This window comes from Neophocaena asiaeorientalis, unplaced genomic scaffold, assembly GCF_003031525.2.
Source record: "Neophocaena asiaeorientalis asiaeorientalis breed wild unplaced genomic scaffold, Neophocaena_asiaeorientalis_V1.1 scaffold43, whole genome shotgun sequence".
NCBI lineage: Eukaryota > Metazoa > Chordata > Mammalia > Artiodactyla > Phocoenidae > Neophocaena > Neophocaena asiaeorientalis.
The window spans coordinates 5,438,370-5,460,339 of record NW_020173674.1 but is presented as its reverse complement, the minus strand read 5'-3'; the positions used below and the strand labels follow the sequence as shown (position 1 = coordinate 5,460,339).

Genomic DNA, 21,970 nt, shown 5'->3' with positions numbered 1-21,970 from the left:
CCTGAACCTGGGCCTGGGCTCCCCCAGTGCCTCCACGTGGAGAGTGGACTGCAGCGCCAAGGGGACCTGACCCCCTTTCTGGTTCCATTCCCCACTGCGGGGGTGGGCGGTGTGCGCGGAGGGGGCGCGATCCCTCCACCATCCACTGGACCTGAACCTGGGCCTGGGCTCCCCCAGTGCCTCCACGTGGAGAGTGGACTGCAGCGCCAAGGGGACCTGACCCCCTTTCTGGTTCCATTCCCCACTGCGGGGGTGGGCGGTGTGCGCGGAGGGGGCGCGATCCCTCCACCATCCACCACAGCAGCCCTGAGACAGGGGAGAGGAGAATCCTTCCCTGCCTCTTCACTCTGCCCTGGGGGCTGCTTTCTCAGCAGGACCAGGTGTCCCAGCGCAGAAGCCGGCTCCAGCGAAGGTGAGCACCTCTTCCCAACACACGCACCTCCGTCCAGCCGCCAGCCTTGGCCACAGCCATCCTGGAGGACTTGCAGCCAAAGCCCGCTACGTACTATGTGGGGCAGTGTTGCCAGTAGGCACAGCTGGTGGGCACAGCTGGCTGCCTTTGCTTTCATCTTCCCCCTGGTCAGTTGGAGCTCCTTCACCCACTGTCCTGGACCTGGCTGTGGCCAGTGGTCACGAGCCAGTGGGCAGCATGGGACGGCAGGGCCTGAGGACTCCTGAGTCCCCACCAGGTTCACGGTATCTACTGAGTTAGGCAGGTGGGAAGGAAAAGGAAGCAACCTCCACCCCTCCTCAGACAAGAATAGGTGGGCTGGAGGCTTGAGAGCCTCCAAGGCAGTGCTTCCCAAAGTGTCGGGGCAGCATTACCTGGGAACTGGTTAGAAATGCACACTCTCAGGCCTCCATTCCAGGTCCACTGGGTCTCTGGGGATGGGGTCCAGCACGTTTTAACAAGCCCTCCAGGTGATTCTGACACACCCCTGTCCTAAGAGCTACGATGGGCCATCATGGTTTCCCTGCTCCCCTACCAGGCAGAGCTTTGCAGTACTCGGCGGGGCTGTCCTGGGACTGCAGGATGGAGGCGATGATGGAGATGCAGCCAAGGCCAGCTCTGAGCCAGTGGAGGACCCCCCCGGGGAGGAGCAGCCCCTCGGGGACCAGACAGACGACGGGCATGGGCCCCAGAGTCTCAGGAAGCAGGAACAGAGTCAGCACCTGCGCCTCATGGTGGGGCTGCTAAGGCCACAAGACGACATCCGCCTGGTGAGGGCCCCGTCCAGAGCCCTCTGGCCCTCTGAAAGGGGAGAGAGCCACTCCCCAGGTGGGAGGAGAGGGTGGAATGGGGCCAGTGTGTGTGTGTTTGGGGAGCAGTGGTGCGAGAGCAGGGGGCCCCCTGGGGAGCGTAGTGGTTACCCAAACCCCGATGACTCTGCTGTTTCGGCTAGAGTTGTCTTAACAGGGCGATCCGGCCATGTCTTCGGGTCTCTGGAGAGCTGGGAAAGGATGGGGAGGTTTGTCCGATGTGAGCCTGTAGGGTCAGATTAGGTCCAAGAGCTGGGAATTACCCAGAGGCGGGTTTCTGTTCAACCAGCACAAGACCTTCCTGACTGTGTGAGTTGCCCACAAATGAACTGGTGCTCAGGGGGGCCTGCTGAGCACCCACCGTGGGCTCATGTGCTGGAGGGGCCCGTGCGGGAATGGGACACAGGCGGGAAAGTGAGGACCCGTTCCCAGATGCCTGTGGAACAACCTCACTGCAGCAACGGGAAAAACAAGATGCAGTTTTTTGTAAGGCAGAATTAATTCCACAGAAGCACCATCCTTTATTGTGAAACTGTGTTCTTAATAGTTTTTTGGTGAAAAACATTCCTTGAATCAAATTATGGTAATGGCAAGTGGAAAGGTGTTTCTTAAACCTCCTTCCTAGGCAGAAAAAAAAAAGGGCAATCTGTCATGCCCATTCTCCCCTTTTGTTCACACACACCCTCTCTGAGAAGAATCTTTCTAAACATTTTATTGGACCATGAGATCCCAAAGTTGGGAACCACTAGATTGTAACCACTGATCTGGTATCTGGGAAGAGAGGGATGGGTGCAGAGGGAGCAGGTGGCAGGTCTGTTCTAGACCCGGCTGTGTGTCAGGTAGGGGTGGGGGGAGCAGGGTCCTCTGGGCCACTGTGACCCCGGGCTTTTCCCTTCCCATCTTCCCCAGGCAGCCCAGCTGGAGGCGGCCCGGCCCGCCAGGCTCCGCTACCTGCTGGTAGTTTCCACAAGAGAACGTCTGAGCCAGGATGAGACAGTCCTTCTGGGCGTGGATTTCCCTGATAGCAGGTGGGAGCAGGGAGAGGAAGGGAGGAGGGCAAGGAAGTGAGGTGCTGGGTGACAACAGCTTTCCCTCTGTCCCTGCCAGCTCCCCCAGCTGCACCCTAGGCCTGGTCTTGCCTCTCTGGAGTGACACCCAGGTGTACCTAGATGGAGACGGGTAAGAGGTGGCAACTGGAGGGAAGGGAAAGGAGAGGGGCCAGAGGGTGGAATAACTAAGTGTGATGTATGGGGGTGTGTGTGCAGGGGTGTGGTGGGTACTGGGGAGCAACTGCAGAACTCTAGGCTGGGCCTACTCTCAGCTGCACTTGAGATTCACTGTGTGATCCTGGGCAAGTCACCTAACTGCTCTGGGCCTCAGCTGCCCCATATCTGGCAACAGGGCTTATTTTGAAGTTTAGATGATGTGTATATATCTTGAGGATCAGCCTTAGGTGGCTAGTGGGTAGGCCTCTCAGGGGGCCCTGTCCCAGAGCCAGGAGCTGGGTTCCACCCCCACCTGACCTCCCACAGGGGCTTCAGTGTGACATCTGGTGGGCAGAGTCGAATCTTCAAGCCAGTCTGCATCCAGACCATGTGGTAAGGGGCTGGGTCTTGAAGATGGCTCAGGGTCTGGGTAGGGGCAGCAGGGAGGACAGCGTGACCCAGCCTCTCCTCTGTCCCAGGGCCACGCTCCAGGTGTTGCACCAGGCATGTGAGGCGGCTCTAGGCAGTGGTCTTGTGCCAGGGGGCAGTGCCCTCGCCTGGGCCAACCACTACCAGGACAGACTGAGCTCTGACCAGAGCTGCCTCAACGAGTGGATGGCCATGGCTGACCTGGAGTCTCTGCGGCCTCCCAGCATCGAGCCCGGCCGGTCAGTACAGGGAGGGGAGGAGAGGGGGCTGTGCCATGGCAGAGCGGGGAAGGGGCCCCTGGACTGACGGGCTCGGTTCCCAGGCCCTCGGGACAGGAGCAGATGGAGCAGGCGATCCGGGCTGAGCTGTGGGAGGTGTTGGACTCCAGTGACCTGGAGAGCATCACTTCCAAAGAGGTGGGCGGGGTGCCGGAGACCAGCGGGGGAGCGGGGCCCTGGTTGTGGGGGCCTCCGGCTGGGCCCCAGAGTGGTCCTCTCCTTGGAGCCTCCCACTTTAGCTCTCCTGCTGTCTAAGCTGTTCCCACGTGCCTGGCCTTAGCTTCTCTGCCTTGATGGGACAGAGTGTTGTCCTCAGAGGCCCTTCCTCCCCCAGGGAAGGCCGGGGCATCGGGAGCCTCGCAAGGTGCCCCCAGCCTCCCTCACCCTCCTGCCTGCAGATCCGCCAGGCCCTGGAGCTGCGCCTGGGACGCCCTCTCCAACAATACCGCGACTTCCTCGACAATCAGATGCTGCTCCTCATGGCCCAGCAGGACCGGGCGTCCCGCATCTTCCCCCACCTCTACCTGGTGAGCTGCAGGCTGAGGGCTGGGAGATGGGGCCTGCTGCAGCGGGGGGAGAGGGCCAGTGACGCTCTCTCCGTGTTCACAGGGCTCAGAGTGGAACGCAGCGAACCTGGAGGAGCTGCAGAGAAACAGGTAGGGTTTCGAGCCCTCCCAGGACTGCCCGCCCTCTGTCCTCCCCCGTGGGGAAGCCTGGCCAGAAACCCCCAGAACCCTCTCAGCAGCAGCTAGCTCTGCTTCCAGCTCCGCCCCTGGGGCCGTTCCCCTCATATGGGCTCAGGCGGGGACAGGGGAATAAGCTACCCTGCTGGTCTGCTGGCAGCTCCCTGGCCCCCTCTTAACCTCCCCCAGCTGTGAAGCGGAAAAGCCCCTCTTCGCCTGACCACGTCTCTGGGAGAAGGGAGAGCCCCTCTCCCATAGGAGACCTGGCTGCCCGCTCCCGACGGCTCCTGTCACTTGTCCACCATGGCCTTTCGGGAAACCTGCTGTGACCCTTGTCATCCAGCTGCTGCAGATCCACCCCATCTCAGCTGAACTCCGAAGCCCATCTCTAACTGACTTCTGACGATAACAGAAGGGCGTGTGTTGCAGGCCGCCCAGCAGCTACCTGGAAGTGGGGTGGGGACGGGCCGGGGGCACAGTGCTCAAGCCCAGTGGGGTGAACCGATTTGCTCAAGGTCACTGTCATCTCCTCCTCCCGCTGCAACTGTGCTGCCCCCACCGGACCCTCAGAACCAGAAAACTAACACCCAGGTCCGCCGGCTCCGCTGGCCAACGGGCCTGGTGCCCGTGGCCATGTCAGCCTGGCCTTGTGCCCCGTGCTGCAGGGTGAGCCACATCTTGAACATGGCCCGCGAGATTGACAACTTCTACCCCGAGCGCTTCACCTACCACAACGTGCGCCTCTGGGATGAGGAGTCGGCCCAGCTGCTACCCCACTGGAAGGAGACGCACCGCTTTGTGGAGGCTGCAAGGTCGGGCCGTCCCACCCCTCCGCCCACCCCATCCCAGCTTCCTGCCGTCCAGGGCCCATGCCCTCCTCCTGCCTGCTCTGCCCTCAGCTTTTCGGGCCCTCAGGGTCCTTAACCTCCTTTCCCCTCTGCTCTGGGAGGTGAGCCCACCACCTACCTACCTGCCTTTCCCCGACACTGATGGCATGGCAAGGGGGCGGGGGAGGGGGAGGGTAAGCTGACCCGGTTCGGCCTCCACAGAGCACAGGGCACCCGGGTGCTGGTCCACTGCAAGATGGGCGTCAGCCGCTCGGCCGCCACAGTGATCGCCTACGCCATGAAGCAGTACGGCTGGAGCCTGGAGCAGGCTCTGCGCCACGTGCAGGAGCTGCGGCCCATCGCCCGCCCCAACCCGGGCTTCCTGCGCCATGCTGGAGGTTGCGGCTGGGTCACTGGAAGCTGACTCAGGGCCACCCCCTCGCAGCCGGCAGAGCCATGTCTGGGAGCAGAAAGTGGGTGGGGCCTCCCCAGAGGAGCCCCTGGCCCCCGAGGTCTCTACACCGTTCCCACCTCTTCAGCCAGAACCCGGGGGCAGTGGGGAGCTGAATGTGGTGGGGTTGGAGGAGAGCCAGGCAGCCCCAAAAGAAGAGCCTGGGTCACGGCCCCGTATCAACCTCCGCGGGGTTATGAGGTCCATCAGCCTCCTGGAGCCATCCTCAGAGCTGGAAAGCACCTCAGGGGACGGTGACCTGCCAGAGGTAAGGCTGGGGCTAAGGAAGCAGCCCAGGTTGAGGCAGAGTGGGGGCCAAAATGAGGAGGGGGCAGGTGGCTGGCGGATGGAGAAAGTCCAGGACTGGGGCTCGGCTTGGCCCTGAGCGGGGGGCACCTGAGCAGGGGGACCACACCCTGGGCAGCTCCTTTTCATCCCCTCAGAGTAGCTGAGGAGAACCGATGAGGACAGGCGAGCACTGCCTTCCACGGGAGCTGGAGAGCAGTCACGGGACAGGGCCATCTGGTGGGCTCCACGGCTAAACCAGCCCTAGGCTGGCGGCTGCAGGCAGCTCTCAGCCTGACGAAAGGACTTGCTACCTAAGCGGCAGGGCTGCCCAGCCTTGGAAGGAGCATCCTCCCCAGGCCAGGAGCTGCACAACCAACTGTTGACCCCAGATGGGTGTAGATAAGATGATCTCAGCACCCCCTCCCCAATCGGAAGGGCAACCCATCGAAGGATGGCGTGCAGAGGGGTCATAGCACTCACACAGCCGAAGTGCTGGCTGAGTAGCTAAGCAGCCTCTCTGTGCTAAGCGCTGCAGGGCACAAGTGTGAGACCTGGCCCTTGCCTTAGGAAATCAGGCCCCCCATGTGACTGGAGTCCAAGGTAGCTGACCCGGAGGAAGGAGAGCTCACCTCACAGAGGACGGGAACATTTGGGAAAGGCTTCCTGGAGGAGGCGGCACTGGGTGTGGAAGGCTGGAGGGAGGAACAGATGGTTGATGGGTGGGTGTGTGTGTTCCTAAAGGCAGGGTGTCCTCACTCAGCACCCAGCCCAGGGCCCGGCACCCGGGAGATGTTTCCCTTGTGGCTCATGGGACTGACTGTACAAAGCAGTGGGGGGCAAGAGGAGGAGGAGAGGACCCCAAGGACGCGGCGGGTGCAGGGGAGCTAAGGAGGGCTTCTGGGGGCCAGACAGGTGAGGGCTGAGGAGCAGTGGCAGTAGGGCTGGGGCGCTGCCTTCCCTTCTAGGGAAGTCTGACCTGTGAGTACCTGTAGTAGCTTTTTCTGTATTCACTCAACAGTGCTCTGCATCTACCCTTTTCTAGGCTCTGTGCTCCATGCCCCTGCCTTGGAACGACTTCCCCGTGACTCTTCTTTATACTCTCATCCTTCCAGGTTTTCTCTCCAAAGGAGTTTTCAGATGAAGACCCTCCACAGCCCTTCCCTCAGCTCTCAAGCGCCAAGGGAGGCCAGCAGGCCCGCAAGGGGCCTTGGCCTGCCCTGAAGTCCCGCCAGTCTGTGGTTGCCCTCAACAGCGCCGCCCTGGTGGCCAGCCGGACCCGGGCCTTCCAGGAGCAGCGGAAGGCTGGCTGTCCGTCCACACCCAGGCACCAGAAGGTGGTGAGGCAGCCCAGCGTGGATGACAGTGGCGAGGAGGGCGAGGTGTGAGCCCACACACATTCCCATGCCCCCCTAGACACAAACAGAGGCGCCAGGACACAGCTCCTGGGACGAGCACCCCTCACTCCTGTCGGCCTGTCCACGTTCCTCTTAGCTCCTCCCCAGGAGGCCCCAGACTCCCGTCACTACAGCCTCAGCACCTACAGCCTTAAGTCTCAGACCCATGTCCACCTGCCCAAGGGCTCAAGATTTCCTCCACATTTGGGGATGTCGTAGAGAGACTGAAGGTGCCTTTGGGGGCAACAGTACCCTAGCTTCATTCTCACCTGCTGCCTGAAACACACACTTGCAGCCATGGAATAAAAAACAGAGTTTCTCAGTGCAGAAAGGCTAATGCTCCCTCCCTCCCCTACTCCTGTCTGCCTCATCCCCCTGACCCCATTTCACTCCTGGGGCTCTGCAGAGAACCAGTGGCCCCCAAAGGCCGAGAGTAACCTCAGTCCCCAAACGTGGGAGTTTCTGAGGAGTGGGGAGCCAGAGCCCTCTGACGGGGCTGGCCGGTCAGCCTCCCTCACACCCCCCATAAGCAGCCTGAGTCTTCTGCTGCTGCCCCCAGCACCCTCCACCTGCACTGCACTGGAGCACAGGGCACTACGCCAAAGAGTCTTCTTTCTGAGCTTCATGGCCTCTGGCCAGTTTTTCATAGTCTTAATAGTGTCTGGCTTTGTACTTAGAAAGAAAAAACATTTTCATATTGTTTTCAATTTTATGATAAAGCTTGTCGGTCCACTCTTTCTCTGGTTGCACAAGGAGTGTGGCCTCTCCTTACCCCTTCCAGCCTCTTCATAGTTCCCAGGTATCTTGCGACAGGCCCGAACGGGGAGTGGTGTGTTTGGGGTGGGGTGGGAGGAAGAATGGGGAAGAGAAGAGGGGAGGTGGGCGCTATCTCCCTCATGTCCCGGGGCAGGGCCTGGGTAAATGCTAGCTGCCCCGCCCCCCTCAGGCAGGTCGGCAGGGTAACAAGTCTACACTGGACAGCAGGTGCTGGGCTCTGTCGGGGCAGCGGAAGGGAGTTACCCATGAGGAAATGGAAGCTGTCGATGCCTATGGGGACAGGACCAAGCCCGTCCCAGAAGCTAATTCTCCTTTTGGGCACTTGATGCTAGTTCTTGAGCACACTTTGGGTCCCAAGAATCTTCTTCTTGCTGCAATGCAAGAGAGCCTGACTTTCCAAGCCAGCCTATCACTGCCAGGGAAGAAGGACCCTCGGTGGGCCCTCCCCTCTGCCTAGGGGTTCCTTCTGCTCAGTTACAATGTTCAAGAAGAGAAAGTGGGTCCATCTTTGTCACTTCTCTCCCCTCTTCCCAAGATCATATGCTCTGCCCTGTAACACTCTAGTTTGGTTGGGGGTTGGGAGTGGGTGAGTGCAGCTCCTTCCCTCAAAGCAGGCCTCAGATAGGAGCTGGCGGCAAATGTTCTTGTTGATTGAGACCTCACTCCCAGTTTTAGGAATGAATCTCTCACTCAGACCCTGGTGGGACCCCCAGCACTGCTCTAACCCTAGTGGACGGAGGAGCAGGACACTTGGGTTCTAGCCCCAGCTGTATCACTTACAAGTTACTTCATCTTAAGTCTCTGTTTCTTTCTGTAAGACAAAAGGATTAAACCAGGAAATCCCTAGACCCCACCTCCTGCTTTGATATTTTAACAATACGTGTCCTCTGTACACTGACAGAATTCAGCCTCAACATGCTCTCTAGAAGAGGAATCATTTGTACCTGTCTGTGGGTAGCAGGCCCAGGGTCACAAGGTGGGGTACAGAGAAGACAGATGTGATTCTTGATCCATTTGGCTGGTCCATCCTGCTGAACAGGGAGAGGGCTGCCTGCCATCTACAGCCACCCATGAGTCCCACCCAGACTGCCCTTTCAGCAGTTCTGGGCCGGGGCTCGGGGACAGTGGGGGTGACTGTCAGGAGGGAAGCCAAGGTCGGGCCCTGCCCTCCTGCAGTCCGTGCAGCTGGGAAGGCAGGATCCAATCATGAACTCAGAGCTGTGGGGCCCACTAGAATCTATGGAGGATTCTGAGAAGAATTCAGCACGAGGAAAAACGAAAATTGGAGGGGAAATTATCTGCATCAAAAATACAGACAAGGGGCTTCCCTGGTGGCGCAGTGGTTGAGAGTCCGCCTGCCGATGCAGGGGACACGGGTTCGTGCCCCGGTCCGGGAAGATCCCACGTGCCGCGGAGCGGCTGGGCCCGTGAGCCATGGCCGCTGAGCCTGTGCGTCCGGAGCCTGTGCTCAGCAATGGGAGAGGCCACAGCAGTGAGAGGCCTGCGTACGGCAAAAAAAAAAAAAAAAAATACAGACAAATGATTAAGAACTATATGTACACTGGGAGTTCCCTGGTGGCCTAGTGGTTAGGATTCCGGGCTTTCACTGCTGTGGCCAAGGGTTCAATCCCTGGTTGGGGAACTGAGGTCCCTCAAGGCGTGGCATGGCCAAAAAAGAAAAGAAAAGAAAAAGAACTGTATGTATGGACAAAGCTCATACAAATTGCTAAAGGGGCAAAAAACACAGTTTAAAAAAAAAAGATATAAAATGAAAAGAGTGTCTCCCTCCGATCTTGTCCTCCAATCTTTCACAGGCAACCATTGTTACCAGCTTCTTCTAAGGCTCTCCAAAGACATTCCATGCTTAAGTCATCAAATACATTTGTGTATTCTTTTTTAAGTATAAATTAAAGCATAGTAACGTACTATTCTGCATTTTGAAAATTTTTTTCATATCACAGAAGAGCTGTACATCAGTACAGAAAGCTCTGCCTAATTTTTAAAATAAGCACATACTCTCTTTTATGGAACCCATCATGATTTAAGTGGTCATCTACTGATGGACATTTATATTGTTCTGGGGTGTTTTTTTTTTTCCGTTTCAAGTAATGCTTAAGTACCCTTGTATATACTTTCTTGTGCACACATGGCCACTAATTCCGTAGGACATATTTCTAGAATTGCCGAAGCAAATTCATTCTTCGTTTCTAATTCTGAAGGGCACTGCCTAATTTCCTTGTAAGAAGTTGCACTAATTTACAACGAATGGGAATGCCTGTTTATGTTCTTATAGGACTGTCCAACCTGCACATCAGTCACCTCATATGAACCTTGCAACACTCTCAGAGAAGAAAGGGGAGCCATTACAATTACTACCGTTTTAGAAATAAGGAAACTGAGGCTCAGAGAAGTAACTGGGTCTCCGACAGTGCCTGAATTAGGTTTCTAGATCTCAGTCCAGAGGCCTAACTCAGGAATGGAGAAGGTGGTTCCAGGTCAGTCAACGCACTGGGCAGGGAAGCCGGAGGGATGGTCAGGACAGGCCCTGCTCACGGGGTCCCAATTTAACTCCCACCCGATACAGGAGCCTCTTAGGGGCCGGCCCGACTAGAACACTTGTGCGACAAGGAGCTCGGGTCCCTCGGGCAGCCGGTCCCTCCTGGGCCAGCTCCCACCTCCACAACGTTCGCCCTCCGTCGGGGCCGGCTCGACCCGGCCTGGGACGAGTCACGAGCCAGGGCGTCCCCTCATGAGAAACTACCTTTCAGGCCCTGGCGGCCTCTCCTACGCCGGCAGCGCCCAAAAAGGGCCCAGGGCGGCCGGGTAATCCTGCGTCTCTGAACGGACCGCGACGCTGGAGCGCCATCTTGCGTCCGTTCCTCTGCCCACCAGATGACAGCCCGGAAACCACATTTCCCATTGTGCCTAGCGCGTCCGCGCAGGCGCAAAGAGTTTTTTTTTCCGTTTCCAGGGCAACCTAGCCCTCCTCGGTCCAGGTGGCTAGACCCTGCGGAGGGTCGAGCCGTTGCTCCCCGTCAGATGCCCCGGCGCCAGGACCGGGTCTACAGAGTGTTGGAGGGGCAGAGTAGGAGCCTGAGGAGAGGAGGCCAGGCGACCCTGCCTCCCTCCGGGGCCAGCGCTTCCGAATTCTGCTTGGCGTCCGGGCGTCCGCGCCCTCCTGGGGCCTCGGCCTTCTGAGGCGAAGGGGCCAGGGGAGGCCCGGGTTAGCGAGGCCATGTTCGGCTCTGGCCTGCGCGGCCCCGCTCGTTCCACGTCAGCGCTTTGTCACTCCCGGCCGAGGGCCTGCGCGCCGCCGACAAGTACTCCCGAGGCGCTGGCCGGTGAGTTGATGGTTGGCGCCCCAGGTGAAGGTGCTGGTAGCGCCGGGCAGGATAACGAGCGCTCCCAGGGTTGGATACGGCTCTGCCTGTGGTGGACCCGGGACCTGCGCTCAGCGCTCTGGGCTTCACTTCCCCCTCTGTAAAATGGAGTTTGGACTGGTACTCTTGTGCACCTTGCGATTCCGTTGCAGAAAAGCCCCTGGCTCTGTGTGACCTAAGGGACATGTCCCTTTATCTCTCTGAGCCCACGTTTCCTGTCTGTAAAGTAAGGAGGTTGAAGCAGATGATCCCTAAGTTCTCTTCTAGGGGATATGGGGTCGTCGTCCCTCATTGCACAGCAAGTGCAAAAAGAAAAAAAGGGAACTGGATGGTTTGAGCAAGACTCTCAGCTCAAGATCTAGAGTCAGAGACACTTGGGTATGTGACTTTGGGCAAAGTGATTACATCTCTTGAGCCTCAGTTTCCTCATTTGCAAAGCTGGGGGTAATGATAGAACCACCTCAGGTTTTTGACGGTTAAATGGAGTAAGTTTTTAGCCAGCCCGTAATAAGCGCTATCCCAGTCCCAGCCATCAGTTCTGATATTTTCAAAAACATCCCTGGGGCTTCCCTGGTGGCGCAGTGGTTGAGAGTCCGCCTGCCGATGCAGGGGACATGGGTTCGTGCCCTGGTCCGGGAAGATCCCACATGCTGCGGAGCGGCTGGGCCCGTGAGCCATGGCCGCTGAGCCTGTGCGTCCAGAGCCTGTGGTCCGCAACGGGAGAGGCCACAACAGGGAGAGGCCTGCATACCGCAAAAAAAAAAAAACATCTAAAAAACAAAAAAAAAAACATCCCTTAGCCACTGTGAGAACTTTTCTTAACTTTTGGAGTCTCGTCCTCTATTTAACTTATTTATTTAGGCTGCACCATGTCTTAGTTGTGGCATGCAGCATCTTTAGTTGTGGCATGCGGACTTCTTAGTTGTGACATTCAGGCAGGATCTAGTTCCCCGACCAGGGATAGAACCGGGGCCCCCTGCATTGGGAGCGCGGAGTCTTACCCACTGGACCACCAGGGAAGTCCCCACTTCCTCTGTTGATGGGCAAATCTGTCCTCCTAGGAAGGATGGTTTTTATAGGCTGATTCTGATGGGGACATCTGAGCCTGCTTACCCAAGGCTGGGTGCTCATGGCCAGGGTATCTCTTCCGTTCAGCTGTAGTCTGGGTTATATCACTACCACACAGCATTAGGAAGAGTGAAAAGCTGGACACCACGTAGTGAGAAGATACTTTCCCGTGCATAAGATACACACAGGATGTGAGCACTTACATGTTATAGTGCAGAAACAGCTGACTGTTGAATTATAATATTTACATAATATACCATTTACATAAGACTGGATATATATACAGTTATAAGGGATACATAAGAATCCTATGTTACCTACATTGAGTTCAAGCTTTGTATTAATTGGGAAAATTCTAATAAGGAGTTTTTAATTAGTGATGAAAATGTATTATTTTTAAATCTGAGAACTCCCAATAGCTTCACAAACAAGACTTCACTCATCCAACCGGCATCTTTATGTGGAAGCCGTATTCCATGAGTATTATTTGAGCACCTGTTATGCATGTGGTATTTTGGGGGGGGAGACTCCAAAGGATACAAAGATGTGTAAGATGGTATTTGCCCTCAAGAAACATGGAGTCTAGTAGAGAAGATCAACTATGCATACAAAACACATATAAGTAGAAAGTGACATGTCTTGACAGAGGTGCAGGTAACTGTGCTGTGAACATTCAGAGGCAGGAGACACCACTGCGAAGTGGCTACATGATGAGAGCCAAGGAGCAGACAGCATTTGTGCTGGGCTGTGAAGCATGTGGAGAATGTGGATATGCTAAGAAGTAGGGAAAAGATATTCTGGGCACCCTCCCCACAGCCCTGAGACATGGGGGAGAAATGTCTGTAGATACTGAGCTCTTAGAAGACAGGGACTGGGTTTTGGTCAGTGCTTTTATTCCCAGCTTGGCACATGGATGGCACACAGTAAGTAATAGTGAATGAACGGGAGCTGTGAGTTTCCTGCAGAGGGGAAGCGAGATGTGGTCTCTCTATTGCCCTGAGGCCCTTTTATTAGGCTCACATGCTTCTTACAGCCACTCTTCCAGGGGAAGAATGTGAAGAGGCAGATGGTTATGGGGCAAGGGCCATATCATTGGCATGTTTGGTGCAGGACCAGCCAGCTGGGAGCAGAGTGAACAGGGTCTCGTGAATGGGTAGGAGGGTTTTGTGAGTCTCCTTGTCTGGAACTGAGCTGAACAGCTGCAAGGGGAGGAAAGTACAGCACAGGAGCATGAAGCAATCTTGAGGACCGATGATGGACACTCCTCTGGCTGTTGTGGCATTTGTGTCTGTTCTTGGCTCTTCGTTTTCAATGGCCCACTCTTCCCCCGAGACATTTCTCTCCCGGCTGTGACCCACCTGGGAGTGGGAAACTGTGTGCACCACAGCAACAGACTGCCGAGGCCTGCAGCTGCTGCAAGGGGGTGAAGCTGGCTCGCAGCACCATCTTCAGGCTGACTCCGAGGCTCTGCCCTTCCACAGGCCTGCCTAGGGCTGAACTTGCGCCAGGAGCTAGCGCTGAAGCAGACCACTCAGAGCAGTTGTCCCATGACCTGGGGAGTGTTAGGAGCTGGGACGGAGCTGTTACTTGAGGAAGGCAGAGCAGAGAAGATTGAAGGGAGAGTGGCTTGAGGACAGGGCAAAGCCTCCCAAGTCCTGTTTAGACGTCCCCTCGGACCCTCTGTTGCTCACAGAGGGTGCAGTCATCCTCAGAACAAGGAAGCTGGGGAGAGGTTAAGTGAGTACAACGAAGGAAGGAATGGGACACAACTGACTGTCTATTTTGTCCCTAGATGTGGGCTGGTGCAGGACTTCTGGGGGCCACAAATGCTCCTTTTGCTGGAGATGTGACCCAAGGTGAGCTGTTACACCCTCTTCCTGGCAGCCTGTGCTCCCACCCCGGAATCCTGCGCTTCTTCTCTGTCCTGCCTCTCCAGTTTGCTTCTACTCCACTGGCTGCAGGTAAGTGCCTGCTGGGTGTGTCAGGATTCCTGTGTAGCGAAGTGCCCCGGGAGGCCTTAATTACTCCAGACCTGGTGCAGCTCAGGGCCTGTGGTGGAGGCCTACATCAGGCTACTTCAGGGGCGTGGTGATCCACTGCAATTTACAACAGCTGGAAAGTCTTATGTTGCGACTTTAACTTTCCCTTCTGAGAGATATGAATTTTTAGGTTTAGGTCAAAGAGCCAGTGGTGGCACTTAGACCAGTAATCTTTCCACTGCCTTGGCTGTCACTAAAGGTGTGCCATCTGCCTCCCGGTAAGGCTAACCTGCAGTTAAACCAGGACTTCCCTTCCTTCCCATTTCAGCCAGATTTCCCTGCCCATTTCCCTCAGTTTTCCAGCCCAGCTTTTTTGTCGCTGGACATATTTGACCAGAGCCTCTCACTCTCACGCCCTTGCTAGTCACTGACTTGTCTCCATGGCAGCAGGTCACACCAGAGCTGGTACTTCTCCCCTTACTCGGCCAGGTTTGCTCATTCCCAGGCAGACGCCCTGGAGAGCTGGCGCACTTTAGGGGATTCTGTATCTGGGCTTGAGGACCAAGAATACAAAAGCTGTTTTCCCAGTGGGTAGGTAGGCAAGTTGGCAAAGGCTGCCCAGTGGGATTCCCTGGCCTGGGTCGTGACACCACCCCCCAGCCCCCGGCACCCCTGATGGCAGATCAGTGAGCCTGGGAGGTAGAGCTGGGGAGGCAGGTGTGGCAGGGAGGGTCACCCAGAGCAAGCCCGGGCTAGCGCAAGACCCCACGTGCCAGCCTGACTCAGGCCGGACATGACCGTGGTGGCAGGCGACAGGTTGGGTGAAGGAGGCTGCCCCTCCCTGGAGGCTGGGGCAAGGAGAAGGAGCTGATTATATGCACCCCACATAATTGATCTTCATGCGGCCTGAGAAGGCGTGGAGCTGGGCAGCTGTGCCCAGGACAGCAGCCACCTGCCTCTGCAGGCCGCACTCTGCTGTGCAGCTCACCTCTTGGTTTGGTGGACTGACTCCAAGGCCTCTGACTTTCTCCACAGCTTCCACCCTCACTGGTGGCTCAGCTAGCTGCCTCCTCCAGCCCTGTCCCCAGTCTGATTGTCTCCGTGTCCTAAATGTTCCCGTGCTAGGCTGAGCTCTGCCTCATCAGAGTGTCCACACTCCTGCTGACCTTGAGCTTCTATTTTCTACACAGAAATGGGAAACTGGGAGAGGAGGGCTGAGTGCCATGGGGATCGAGTAAGTGGTTTAGGGGCAACAAGTGGAATTATCTGAGGATTGGTGGGATGACTGAGCTGGTAAGCAGAGACCCCCTCCGCCAACCCCAGTACTGCCGGGTGTCCTGTATGGCAGGTGGGGCTGGATGGAGCAAGGCCTACTGGGTCTCCCTGCAGCCAGATATGCCGCAGGCGGTCCCTGCTGCCCCCAGCACCACCCTGTGCTGGCCTCTCCCTCAGCCCCGCTCCGTCACCTCTTCCGTCTCTCCCTCCACCCCTGGCCCACCCACACCTGAGCTGCTTAGGAGTGCCGGTCTTGGCCTGCATGCTGCAGGACTGGTGCAGATACTTGATTCCTCTCCTCTTACTGAGGAAAAAGGACTCTGAAAAGAGGGGAAGTTAGGGCAAGAAGACCGAACTACGTGCGGGCTCAGTGGAAAGGAACCAGGGGAGATGCTGAAGAGACACTACCAGAGAAGGACTCAGGGTACCAGTCAGCCCTAAGGGCCTGCTGGTCCCGGGCATGGGTTGTGGGGCCAGGTGAGGTGGGTCCAGTGGAGAATTCTGGTTCTGATTGGACCCTGTCTGACAGCCTGAGGGCCTGTGAAGGATCCATTTGACAGGAAGGCAGGGATAAAACCAAACCTACTCCTTTTTCTTATAGTTCATGTCTTTGAGCCTTGAGCTGCAAACTAGCCTCTCCTGCTGACTTTCCAATTTTCTGTGTTCTCCGACACCCAGATGTAAACCTCAGGGTGATAACCCGCACTTTCCACGTTTACTCAGTTATCAAATTCTGAGGGTCCTTCATAAAACAGTTGCCTTTTATTCCCACTTCCTCCACCTAGCCCAAGTCCCTGCTCCCATGCCTAGACTACTGTAATAGCCTCCTAGCTGTGACGCCCTTTGGTCTGTCCAGGGCATCATGACTAGATTAATCCTGCAGAAGAATTGTTGCTGCCATGTTTATTGCCTTCCGTGGTGCTCTCTGTTGCTAGCCAGGAACAGTACAGCTTCTCTGTTCTTTAGCTCAGGACCTTTCCCACCTTTGGCACACAGCCTACCTAGCTTTCTGGCTTTATCTCCCAGAACGTCCTAGCATGCACCTTTGACTCAAATCAAACTAGATTACTCAGTGTTTCTTGAAAGCACTTTTTCTTCCTCTTAACCTTTGCTCCTGCTTTTCTCTCTGTCTGGAAGGGTCCTCTCTCACATTCATTTACTCATTTTAAAATATTTATTGAGCACCTTCTTTGTATTTTGAACATCTTCAGACTTAGAGAAAAGTTGAAAGAGTAGTACAATGAACATGTATCTAGATTCACCAGTTGTTAACCTTTTGCCACATTTCTTTCTCTTTTCTCTCTCTTTTTCCCTAGATCCACTAAAAATAAGTTGCAGGCATTAAGACACTTCACCCCTAAATACTTTGGCCCATATCTCCTAAAAATGAGGACATTTTCTCACGTAACCACAATATCCTTTTGAAAAATTTGTGGTAAAATATACATAACGTGAAATTTACTATTTTAACCATTTTAAGTATACAGTTGCGTTGCATATAGCTGATTCACTTTGTTATACAGCAGAAACTTAACACAACATTGTAAAGCAATTATACTCCAATAAAGATGTTAAAAAAAAACATGTATACAACTGTGGCATTAAGTACATTCACAGTGTTATGCAACCATCACCACTATCCACTTCCAGAACTTTTTCATCATCCTGAAAAGAAACTGTACCCAGTAAACATCCCATCCTCCCCTGGTAACCTCTGTTCTACTTTCTGTCTCTATGAAGTTGCCTGTTCTACGTAGTTCATGTAAGGGGAATCATGCAATATTTGTCCTTTTGTGTCTGGCTTATTTCACTTAGCATAATGTCTTCAAGGTTCACCCATGTTGTAGCATTGTCAGAATTTCATTCCTTTTAAAGGTTAAATAATATTCTGTTGTATGTATATATCACATTTTGTTTAGCTGCTCATCTGTTGATGGACACTTGGGTTGTTTCCACCTTTTGGCTGTTGTGAACAATGCTTCTAGGAGCGCGGGTGTGCAAGTATCTGTTTGAGTCCCTGCTTTCAATTCTTTCAGGTATATACCTAGAAGTGGAATTGCTTGGTCATATGCTAAGTCTAGGTTTAACTTTGTGAGGAACTGGCAAACTATTTTCCATGGCGACCAAGAAATTTCACAGTGCAGTATTATTATCTAGGCTAATTAGGCCATAATTACATTTCTTCACATATCCCTAAAATCTAGACTAGTCCTCTTGCCTTTTTGTTATTCATGACATTGATACTTTTGAAGAATCCAAGCTAGTTTTCTGGTAAAATATCTCAGTTGGAATTTCTTTGAATGTTTCCTCACAATTAGATTCAGGTTAAACCTTTTTGCAAGAATACTACATAAGGGACATGCTCTCTCTAGCATTGTTTCAGTCATTTAATATTGCTTTATCTCATTAATGTTGAGGCTGAACCACTAAGACACCTCACATATAGGGGTACAATGATAGGAAGAAAAGGGGAATAGAAGATAATGGAATCACACCTTTAAATTGCTGAGAAAGGGAGAGTTTCAGTCCAGAATTCTATAGCCAAATGAAAATATCCTTCAAAATAAAAGAGAAATAAAGACTTTTTCAGAAAAATGAAAGATAAGAGAATTTATTGCCAGCAGACTTGCGCTGTGAGAAATGCTAAATGAAGTTATTTAGGCTGAAAGGAAATTTGGAAACTTGGATCTATAGGAAGGAAGAGCCACAGAATTGATAATTCTGGGTAATTATAAAAGCATGGCTTTTTTCTTCTCTTAATTTCCATAAAAGACAAATGACTGTTTACAGCAAAAGTAATATAATTGTAAGATGCAGTTTATGACATACGTAGGAATAAATATATGATAATAGTACAAAATATGGGAGAGTAGATTATATTATAGTTTCTTCTTTTGTGAAATGTGGAGTTCAATTACACTGTGAGAAATTAGTGATACATATTTATAATTTCTAGAGCATTAAAAATAATAAAAAGATATAGCTAAAATGCAAAGAGATGAAACAAAGTATAATATTAATTATATTAAATATTGAATTATAATGTGTGACAATTATATCTATATTGATAATTAATACTATTACATTTATAATATTAATATAAATATATTCAGTTCCTCAAAAGAAGTCAGGAAAAGAACTGAGGAACAAAAGAACATATGGGGCAGACCTTCCCTGGTGGCACAGTGCTTAAGAATCTGCCTGCCAATGCAGGGCACATGGATTCGATCCCTGGTCCAGAAAGATCCCACATGCCGCGGAGCAACTAAGCCCGTGCTCCACAACTACTGAGCCTATGCTCTACAGCCCACGAGCCACAACTACTGAGCCTGCGTGCCACAACTACTGAAGCCCATGCGCCTAGAGCCTGTGCTCCGCAACGAGAGAAGCCACTGCAATAAGAAGCCCGCGCACCGCAACAAAGAGTAGCCCCCACTTGCGGCAACTAGAGAAAGCCCGCGTGCAGCAACAAAGAACCAACGCAGCCAAAAGTAAATAAATTAATTAAAAAATATAATAATAAAGAACATATGGGGCAAATAGAAAGCAAATAGCAAGATGATAGACTTTGTTATGGGTTGAATTGTGTCCCCCACCAAAGCATATATTGAAATCCTGCACCTCTGAATGTGACTTATTTGGAGACAGGTCTTGTTTTTTTGTCTTTAAATTTTTATTTTATTTTATTTTTTTGGAGATAGAATCTTTGTTGTTGTTTTTTAGCTTCATTAAAGATAAGCTCCTTTATTTCATACAGATATACAGATACACATACATATAGATAGATAATCTTTTTTCTGATTTTATTTTCTTTTTATTGAAGTATAGTTGATTTACAATGTTGTGCCAATCTCTGCTGTTATAACAATTTTTAAAATACTAATTACAGCTTTATTTTAATAAACCCTGTCCTTGGTTATTATATCCTACTTTTCCAAGGAGATAGAGTCTTTACAGAAGCATTATGTTAAAATGAGGTCATTAGGGTAGACCCTAATCCAGTATGACTGGTGTCCTTATAAGAAGAGGAAATTGGGACACAGACGTGTACAGAGAGAAAATGATGTGAAGGCACAGGGAGAAGATGGTTGTCTGCAAGCCAAAGATGGAGGCCTGGAATAGATCCTTTCCTCATAGCCCTCAGAAGGAACCAACCCTGCCAACACCATAATCTCAGACTTCTTGCTTCCAGAACTATGAGTAAATAAATTTCTGTTGTTTAAGCCACCCAGTCCATGGTACTTTGTTATGGCAGCCCTTGTAAACTAACACAGACTTAAACCCAACTGTATTAATAATTCCATTAAATAGAAATGCTCCAATTAAAAAACAGAGATGGTCAGAATAAAAAGTCAAAACCCAACTGTAGTTGACCCTTGGACAATGCAGGGGTAAGGGACACCAACCTTCCCTGCAGTGGAAAATGTGAGTATAACTTTACAGCTGGCCCTCCCTATCCGCAGTTCTGCATCAACGGATTCAACCAACCGATGATCGTTTAGTACTGTAGTACATATTTATTGAAAAAAAATCCATGTATAAATGGACCCTGCAGTTCAAACCTGTGTTGTTCAACCTGTATATATCTAAAAGAGGTATAATTTTAACATATAGACACAATGTAAAAGGATGAAAAAAGATATTCTATGCACATAGAAAGCTGGTATGGCTATATTAATATTGGACAAAGAAATGTCACGACAAGGAGAATTAGCAGAGAAAAAGAGATACATTTCATAATCAAAAAAGGGTCGATTGAGGAAGGAAGATATAATCCTAAATGTATACGCACCCAATAACAGAGCTACAAAAAATGAAATAAAAGCTGACAGAACTGACAAACCTCTTAGATAGCCTCATCCACCAGAGGGCAGACAGCAGAAGCAAGAAGAACTACAGTTCTGCAGCCTGTGGAAGGAAAACCACATTCACAGAAAGACAGACAAAATGAAAAGGCAGAGGACTTTGTACCAGATGAAGGAACAAGATAAAACCCCAGAAAAACAACTAAATGAAGTGGAGATAGGCAACCTTCCAGAAAAAGAATTCAAAATAATGATAATGAAGATGATCCAGGACCTCGGAAAAAGAATTCCTGCCGATGCAGGGGACATGGGTTCGTGCCCTCGTCCGGGAGTATCCCACATGCCGCAGAGTGTCTGGGCCCTATACAGATGGCCAAGAAGCACATGAAAAGCTGCTCAACATCACTAATTATTAGAGAAATGCAAATCAAAACTACAATGAGGTATCACCTCACACAGATTAGAATGGGCATCATCAGAAAATCTACAAACAACAAATGCTGGAGAGGGTGTGGAGAAAAGGGAGCCCTCCTGCCCTGTTGGTGGGAATGTAAATTGATACAGCCACTATGGAGAGCAGTATGGAGGTTCCTTAAAAAACTAAAAATAGAATTACCATATGACCCAGCAATCCCACTACTGGGCATATACCCAAAGAAAACCATAATTCAAAAAGACACATACGCCCCAATGTTCATTGCAGCACTGTTTACAATAGCCAGGTCATGGAAGCAACCTAAATGCCCATCGACAGATGAATGGATAAAGAAGATGTACATACATACAATGGAGTATTACTCAGCCATAAAAAGGAACGAAATTGGGTCATTTGTAGAGACGTGGGTAGATCTAGAGACTGTCATACAGAGTGAGGTAAGTCAGAAAGAGAAAAACAAATATCGTATATTAACGCATATATGTGGAACCTAGAAAATGTTACAGATGAACTGGTTTGCAGGGCAGAAATAGAGACACAGATGTAGAGAACAAACGTATGGACACCAAGCGGGGAAAGCGGCAGGGGGTGGGGGATGGTGGGATGAATTTGGAGATTGGGATTGACATGTATACACTGATGTGTATAAAATGGATGACTAATAAGAACCTGCTGTATAAAAAATAAATAAAATAAAATAAAAAGCTGACAACTAAAGGGAAAAAACAGACAAATGCACACTTACAGTCAGAGATTTGAAAACTGCTCTACTGATAATTGGTAGAACATCTAGGCAAAAAAGCGATAAGACTTAGAAAATCAGAAGAATACAATCAACCAACTTGATACAATTGACATTAAAAAACTCCACCCCATAATTGCAGAACTTTTTTTTTCAAGTACACATGTAATATTCACTAAGCTAGATTATATCCTGGGCCATAAGATAAATCTCAATAAATTTCAAAAGATTAAAGTCTCATAGAATATGCTCTCTAATCACAATGGAATTAAATTAGAAAAAATATATATCTGGAAAATCCACAGATGGTTAGAAATTAAAGAATGTATTTCTATATAACTAATGAGTCAAAGAAGAAAACAAGTGAAATTAGAAAATATATTTTAAGCTGAACAACAATGAAAGCACAGAATATCAAAATTTGTGTAGTGCAGCTAAAGAAGTACTTAGAGAGGGACTTCCCTGGTGGCACAGAGGTTAAGAATCTGCCTGCCGGGCTTCCCTGGTGGCGCAGTGGTTGAGAGTCCGCCTGCCGATGCAGGGGACACAGGTTCGTGTCCCGGTCTGGGAAGATCCCACATGCCGCGGAGCGGCTGGGCCCGTGAGCCATGGTCGCTGAGCCTGTGCGTCCGGAGCCTGTGCTCTGCAACGGAAGAGGCCACAACAGTGAGAGGCCCGCATACCCCAAAAAAA

At 51.8% G+C, this 21,970-nt stretch overlaps 1 protein-coding gene and 1 long non-coding RNA gene across 4 annotated transcripts in view; both read left to right on the top strand.

Moving 5' to 3' along the window:
* SSH3 (slingshot protein phosphatase 3) overlaps positions 1-7,552 on the top strand; it is a 9,527-nt gene extending 1,975 nt beyond the window's left edge. Inside the window, 13 exon segments of the mRNA XM_024749377.1 lie at positions 375-412; positions 990-1,221; positions 2,170-2,288; positions 2,368-2,439; positions 2,793-2,858; positions 2,945-3,133; positions 3,217-3,310; positions 3,571-3,699; positions 3,782-3,828; positions 4,521-4,667; positions 4,905-5,070; positions 5,072-5,401; positions 6,534-7,552. Coding sequence (XP_024605145.1) covers positions 375-412; positions 990-1,221; positions 2,170-2,288; positions 2,368-2,439; positions 2,793-2,858; positions 2,945-3,133; positions 3,217-3,310; positions 3,571-3,699; positions 3,782-3,828; positions 4,521-4,667; positions 4,905-5,070; positions 5,072-5,401; positions 6,534-6,806 — 1,902 coding nt within the window. The 3' untranslated portion in view covers positions 6,807-7,552.
* A 3,031-nt stretch (positions 7,553-10,583) lies between these two features.
* LOC112402047 (uncharacterized) overlaps positions 10,584-21,970 on the top strand; it is a 47,033-nt gene continuing 35,646 nt past the window's right edge. For 2 of the 3 annotated variants that reach the window (XR_003003666.1, XR_003003669.1), the window contains exons 1-2: positions 10,584-10,933; positions 13,833-14,001. This is a non-coding gene — a long non-coding RNA (uncharacterized LOC112402047). Of the gene's footprint in view, positions 10,934-13,832; positions 14,002-16,610; positions 16,788-21,970 lie in introns of those variants that run through there. The other variant, XR_003003668.1, reaches the window with a different exon arrangement.